The sequence below is a fragment of the Solanum stenotomum genome, chromosome 2 (assembly GCF_019186545.1).
Source record: "Solanum stenotomum isolate F172 chromosome 2, ASM1918654v1, whole genome shotgun sequence".
Taxonomy (NCBI): Eukaryota; Viridiplantae; Streptophyta; class Magnoliopsida; order Solanales; family Solanaceae; genus Solanum; species Solanum stenotomum.
In genome coordinates, this window is record NC_064283.1 from 7,204,086 (window position 1) to 7,211,739 (window position 7,654).

General features: G+C 31.5%; 1 protein-coding gene across 1 annotated transcript; it reads right to left on the reverse strand.

Annotated features, from left to right (window-relative positions):
• Positions 1–5,503: 5,503 nt before the first annotated feature.
• Positions 5,504–6,827, reverse strand: LOC125854531 (zinc-finger homeodomain protein 2-like). The gene is made up of 2 exons (XM_049534109.1): positions 6,296–6,827; positions 5,504–6,215 (listed from the first exon to the last, which is right to left on the reverse strand). The coding sequence occupies exons 1-2, from the start codon at positions 6,522–6,524 to the stop codon at positions 5,716–5,718; spliced, it is 729 nt and encodes a 242-aa protein (XP_049390066.1). The 5' UTR covers positions 6,525–6,827; the 3' UTR covers positions 5,504–5,715.
• Positions 6,828–7,654: the final 827 nt, after the last annotated feature.

Here is a 7,654-nt window from a genome sequence, read left to right on the forward strand (position 1 = left end):
CGAGGGACGTATCGCGCGCCGCGATGGATGCATGGACAGATATGTCCCCCATGGGTCCCGAACTGAGAGACAACAGATGTGTATCATTAGGTCAGACATGCATCACTATACTTGACATTGCATTTCATTGCATTGCACTTCTTTATTATTGGTGAACTTGACCTTGTGTGTTGCTGATCTTGTGAGTGTCTTTATATGGAACTTGTGACTGATGAATATTGAGCTTGTTGTTGAAGATATGCAATTGTTAGAATGTTGTTGTTGAGGATATGAAACTATTGTTGTTGTTGAGGATGTGAAATTGTTAGAGTGTTGTGTTGAGTTGTGTGCTATGTAAATTGTGAACTGTTAGGTTGGGCTGGTTTTATACAGATTGTAGTTGTGAAGATTCGGTTGGGGTGTAAGGAGTACTTGTATTCTATCCCCTTAGCTCGTGTTTAGAGGTTTACTTGCTGAGTACCATGTGGTTTTGTACTCACCCCTTGCTTCTACAAATTTTTGTAGGTTACGAGCCTGGATTTTTGTGGTACTTGTTATTCTCTTCTTTTCCAAGGCTTTTGGGAGATTTGTGAGGTAGTTGTTTGTCTTCTCAGCGATCTTTCTTACTCCAGTTTATGATCTTGTTCTACTCTAGAAACAATGTCATATGAGACTTGTGTTTTCTTTTGAATCAATTGTAATACTTTAGAGGCTTGTACACGTGACAACCAGATTTTGGGGTTATTTTTGAGTTGATTATAAAATTTCCTCATTTTATTGTAATGGTTGAGTTTTAGGCTGACTTGTCTTGGTGGGATAAGGCGAGTGCCATCACGTCCATTTTTGGGTCGTGACAGGATTAAATGAGGGCTCAAAGGCCAATTTATTAACGAAGAAGACAAAAAGGAATCTGTACATTCGGGAACATACATTTTCATATTAAACAGGTTACGACTTTTTCAATAATAGCACTTGTTCACACTTTTTTTTTATTGGCTATATAAATAATAGTCTGCTTCCTCATATTTTTACGTTCGAAAATTTTGAATTATTCTACTTCTTCATGCAATATTTCTTGCACTTACAAGATAAATTCTAAGCGTGCTTTGATTGTTCTTTATATTTGTAGTATACTCATGAAGTATGAAGTATCGATACACCAATGTAATTTATCTAATCTATCTCAATTCTCAACTATTAGAAGATGATTAATCTTGAGAACATAAAAAGTGGAGAGGGTTATGTATTATAATGAAAAGTATTGTCACATACGACGAAAACATAGAATTGTTAAATAAGTTCTTTCTAGTGAAATTATTATAATTGATTATGTAAATCAATCATATATATAATAATAATAATAAATGAAATCCTCTTCCAATTAAGAATTTGTTATCTTTTGACTAATACGCAATTTTCTAAATCAAACACTGTTGAGAGGTCAAGGGATTGGATCGTGGAAGAATACACCAGTAATGCATATGCTAAAAGATTAACAAAAAGTCAAAAGATGAAGATTGGTGATCAATTTAGTTGAAAAAATTGTGTGGATTATTAGACCAATCGAATAACCTTGATGTTGAGAGGTTTTAAGGTTCAAATCATTTCATAACAAATAACTTTAATGTTCCATCACATGATGTAAACCATTTCCATACCTTCTCATAAATATATCAAAACTAGGGATCGAAAAATTAGTTTAGGAGAATCTAATTTATTCGACCTGTTTAAATTTGATTCACTCAGTTTATTTTGATTTATCTAATTCAGCTTATTAAAATAATATGTAGTCGAAATTGACTTACGAAAATTAGTTTAAATATTTTTAAGATTTCAAGTTTTTGTTTGATATGTTATTATAACTATATTAAAATAATTTGTATTAGTTAGGTACTTAGCTTTTTTTATTAATTTAAAAATTCAATAAGAATTGAATAATTAGTTGGGTTACGGATGTCCTTTATTAATATAAATTCATTTTGACTCCCTCTCCCTTCCTTTCTCAAAATCAGTCTAACTCGCTTATTTGACATTCTAATGATAATTTAATTTGGATGCTTTTGGTTTAGATAGCGCCTTTCTTTTAAATAATCAAGGAGCTATGCTAGCTAGCTTTCACATCCATCAAAAACTAAACCTATTTTGACTAGCTTTGTTACTAACAAAATAAATTAAAGTTTTTAAATACATTAGTATATTGCATCTTGAGACTAGTATTTGCACAACTCGTAATCCGCCGTGTACTGACTTAAAATACTTCCATACATATTTAAAATATAATTTTAACATATTAAATTAATCTAATTTAACTTTAAAGGTTATATAAGTTAACTTCCAAAAAATCAAAATATGACAACAAATACTAAATAATTAAATATTTTTTTGTCTCTTTCCCATTAAATATTCCTAATACTTGTAAATAAATATGTGAAAAGGGTATTAATTAAGAATAGAAAAAGTGGAGAGATAAAAGGCATAACTAAATACTCCACTTTATTTATTTTTCCTTTTGTGACAGAGCATCCCAAACAGACGGAGAAAAACAAAAGAGCATCATTATCTTAAAGACACCAAATTCACATGGCCTACAGGTACTTTACTTGAAAACGTTAAAGAAAATAATTTCATCAAATGTGGTTAATGGGGTTCATAAAAGGACACATATCGCATTATGAAAGAATATAATTAATTGAGAAGAGTCAGAATTTAAAGTTCATGTGTTAGTGATTCTAGTCTCTTTAAGTTATTGAATACGTACTCAATTAAACATTCGTACATATTGAATGAATGAATTTCATAACACACATAAAATATTTAAATTAAAGTTACTGAATTAGATCGAACGATGAAAAATATATGGGAGAGGAGAGAGTGATTGAAAAACGACCACATATTATTAGGAGGAATGAGCTGTAATGTTTTTATTATAATTGATTTGTGAGAAAACAAAAAATGATTAATGTCTGTTTTTGGTATATATGATGAGATAGAGGGAAGAAAGAAAAAGGCCCACATGTTTATACTGAAACAGAATAAAGCAACATGAGACCGAGCTTGTGATCATTTTTCCGACAGTTTCTTTACTACACCACTCTTTCTCCAACATTATTTCCAACTGCCCAACTTCATCCGTCCATCAATCCTCTAACTCATTCCCGAGAGGCGGATTCAAGATTTGAGTTTTGTGTATTCTTGATTATAGGATATGATTTTTGGTGTTGGTAACTGAATTTTGAATATACTTTTTTCCTATGGTTTTTTTAACATAATTATAGGATTAGTTAGACTCGTAACAAAATGAATCTTAGCTTAACTCAATAGTAAAACCTAATTTTGAAGAATTTCTCAAGATATAAGGAGATCAAACATTGATCTCTTAAGGAGCTATATGGGACGTAAAGCACAAGGTTGGACATCTGATATGTATGCGAGCGCAATTTAATATGGAGGTCTAATATCATAAATGAGAATTGACTATAAATCATGCAATAATATCATGTGAATGAATAGATATTGAGCCTAATTGAACCTCAAAATTTAGAAGGGAGAATTGTCAAAAATTATATTAAAAAAAGGCTACACATCCCTTAAAGGCTGATGTGAAACTGTTGAATCTTCATGTTATACATAATAGTTCCACACTGCGCGCACCCATATATTTAGTTGACATTTGACCGTATATTTCATTTTATTTAGAATTTAACAAGTTGGAATTGAAGATCGAGTTATATTTCCTCTTTTTTTTTTTGTTAAGAAGAGAAGTATGTTTTTTATTTAGAACTTATGAAATGAAGTTGGTAATATGATATGAATAATTATTCAGAAAAAAAGTATGAATAACACTCACGGTATAACGTCTTCGTTTTGATAACAACAGCAGAGGCAGAATCAAAATTAAATTTTTGTTTTTCTCCGAGTTCGAAATAATACAAAACTCATTCAATTTTATTGGATTGAAAATCTACTTTTCGCAGTTCTTGTTTAGTGAATTGTCAAAAGAAAAATTATAAAGATATAAGCCAAAGTAATGCACCACAACCGGATTTTGTATCCCAAGCTTTCTCACACTTAAACTACTTCATTGAATAATTATCGCCTATTGTATATGTATCGAATAACTCTGCTCTAGTTTAGACCGAACCCATACTCACAATTTATCTTCTTCTAGTAACCCCCTCCCCCCACTTAAACTATTTCATCGAATAATTATTGCCTCTTGTATATGTATCGAATAACTCTGCTCTAGTTTAGACCGAACTCATGCTCACAATTTATCTTCTTCTAGCAACCCCCTCCCCCCTACCCACCCAAACCAGCCAACCTAAGACAACTTCGTTATCGTGGTGTACAATTACACATACATAGTCTGAAAAGATGTCCCTTGACACTACAACAACAACAACTTTTAGCGGCAATAAATACACATTAATAAAAAGTGCTAAAGTCTTTACCGGCATTAGTTAAGTTCCATTAGATCCAATGTCGCTAAAGCCTTTAGGGACATATACAAAGAGTGTTAATTGCCGCTAAAAGTATATATTTAGCAGCAATTGCTACTAAAGATCATTTTTGATGCGTGTGACATTCATGTTTGTAAGTACGTACAGTAGTGTATTATTGCTGCTTCTGGTTCATGCATGTATGGAATAAACAACTTAATTAAACAAGATTCAAAACCCCCTTTTTATTTTTTAAATGATTAAACAACATGTATATATAGCATAAGGATTTAAGACGTGCTACAAACGTTATTAATTTTCTTAACTACCAAAATGCAGTATGAAGAAGCTAATAATACCACCAACCCTTATCTTGAATGAATTTATGAAGAAGTAGTTATACCATGAAGGAGACAATCTAGCTAGTAGCATCACTATATATGCTATGTTTACATTTTGCAGCTACGTTTATAATTAAGGCAAGGATTTTTTAAATGATATTAAAGTCCTTATACATAGACTATATACTTTAATACATATAAATATTCTTCAAGACTATAGCTTAGATATGAGAAACAAATTAAATGAAGGTGGAAGTTGAGAGTTAGAGAAATTAATGCTAAGCTAGGAACACATACACACAGAGAAAGAAAACAAAAAAAAGCTTTGAAGAGAGGTAAAAGTAATTAAGACAGCCGCAATGGAGCATGTGAAGATCAAGATCATCAAACACATTGACAAATGGAAAAAAAAATGTAATAACCTTTGCATGTTGAACACGTACCATTTCTTCTTCATTCACCAATATTATCATATGATGTATCAACAAAACGCCAAAAAATGAACAAACAGCTTAATAATTTACAAGAAATAATAAATATTAAGATTAATAATCAACACTCAAAGGTGTATAATAAGCAAAGATCAAACTCATCAATATTGCACATAAGATATTAGATATCCAGTAACACGTAAGAAAATTCAGATGGAAGAAAATAATTTAAATAAAGAAAGTACCAAAGGTGACTGACTAACAATGTCTAGCTAGTACGTACTTGTAACTAGGAACCCTAAACAAGTTACTCATCATCAAAATGTTAAATTTAATAATAATAATCATAATAATAGTACTCTCTTACAACAAATCCTTGGCTTAATAATGATCTAATTAAGTAAAACTAGCTTCCTTCTTCCAATTTTCCCCCCTCCTAGCTAGCTCCATCAAATAGATATATGCTTTAATTTACTTCTTTTTACCCTATAAAAAGGTGAAAAAGCAAAATTAAGCAAATTTTGTTTAGGGTTTTTTACCAAGAGTGTGCTTGTTGTTGTGCATCCAAACTTTGAAAACATGTCTCTTGATATTTGTCTCTGCACAAAACTGCTGCACTAATGCCTCATCTTGCTTCTGCATACGCCATCCCAATCTTTCCGCAAATGCCAACATTTTATCCTTTTGGTCTCCTGTGAACTTTGTCCTAAACCTCTTTCTTGAACCACCCACCCCACCACTCCCACCCCCACCCCCACCACCACTACTACTAGGATTCGACATATCTTCGTCGTCCCTAGAAGTAGATGGCAGCGCCAAAGGGCGCTGATGTGGGGGTGGGTTAACATGTAGGTAACCAGACGGATGATGGGTGGTTCTATAAGAAGAAAAAGGTGAAAATTGGGGGTGGTGATGGTGAGTAAGGTGGGGAGGTGGGGTATGATGAAATACCTCACCTTCCGCTTCCTTACGGTGGAAATTCCTGTGGCAATTACACGCCGCACATTTAAGTGCATCCATAGTACCTATCGAGACATAATATAAAAAAAATTAATTAATTTTGGATAACATAAACTATTTTCTAGATATAGTTATGAGATAATACCTTCTTCACCGGCCGGCATAAATTCGCCACACCCATCTAGGGCGTGGCCACCTATGCCGACCGCGTGATTCTTCAAACACTCTCTATACCTAACATTACTTTTTCTACCAATACTACTAGTGGAAATCCCTTCTTCTCTTCCACTATTGTTCCCCGTTGTTACATAATTTTCTGCTCCCGCTGCGCCAATTTCTTGTTCCTGCTCTTCTTGGTCTTCATCAAATTCCATCTTAATTTCACTTCTCAACTACCCACCTACACACTTTTTCTGTTCTTTCACACTATATATATCTTATGAATTAATTTTTTAAAAAAATTGACTATTCAAAAAAAAGAAAATAAAAATCTACATCATCTTAAGTTAAAGAAAAAAAAAACAGATCTAAAGTGGGGTTGTTGTATATTTAGAGAATTTTGATAGTGAGAGAAGAAAAAAAAGAGAAAGGGGAAAATAATTAGTGATGAGAAAGATGAAGATCAGAAGAGAAGATAAGAGAAAGAAGAGGGTGTGGACATCAATTACCCAAATTAAAGAAGAAAAATAAAAGATGGTCTTTTTAAACTTGATTCTTCATGATTTAATTTTTTTTCATCTCTTTTTCTCAAAAACCCTAATAAAGTTTATATAATTCTTTTAATAAAGTTAAAGGTAATTTATTTTTCTAGATACAAATGATATAAACTTTGATTAATATTTTTTAAAAAAATCAAATTTTAATTTAAAGGTAATTTAATTGAATTTAGCTTTAAAAATTAGATAGATTAATCTAAGAAAATGAAAAATATCGTATAAATTAATACTAACCGATAGTTTTTTACTGTAGTAAATCATGTGCTCCCTATGGTGAGATTATCATTTATGAAACAATTTTTTTTATTTTTTGGCAAAGTGAGGTAAAAGTGAAAGGATGCTGAAATTACTTTACAGTAAGCACGAGAATGGAAATAAGATGGCGTGTCTGTTCAGTATTTCAGTTTAGTGACGTCTTGTACACCTGCAAAAAGCCTGTTCCAATGGAAAATATTACTTACTCTAATTTTTATCTAGCTATAACAAAATATTTGCTAAAATCTTTTAATTATTTTTGAAAGGTCTAAAGTTTTGAAATAGTTTGGTTAATGTTTATATCTGGGGTCCGGATTTTGTGTTTTTTTGGGGTTGTTGGAGATGTATAAGTTTCTATATGAGTTAAAAGTACATTTATGTCACCTAATTAGAACATACGATTACTTCCTGATTTATTCAAATAAAAAATAATACTAAGAATAATTAGCTAAAAAACAAGAATAACTGAAGTAAAAGATTGTTATCCTTTAATGGTCGATTAATTTGATATTATTTGTTTTGTTACTGTTTTA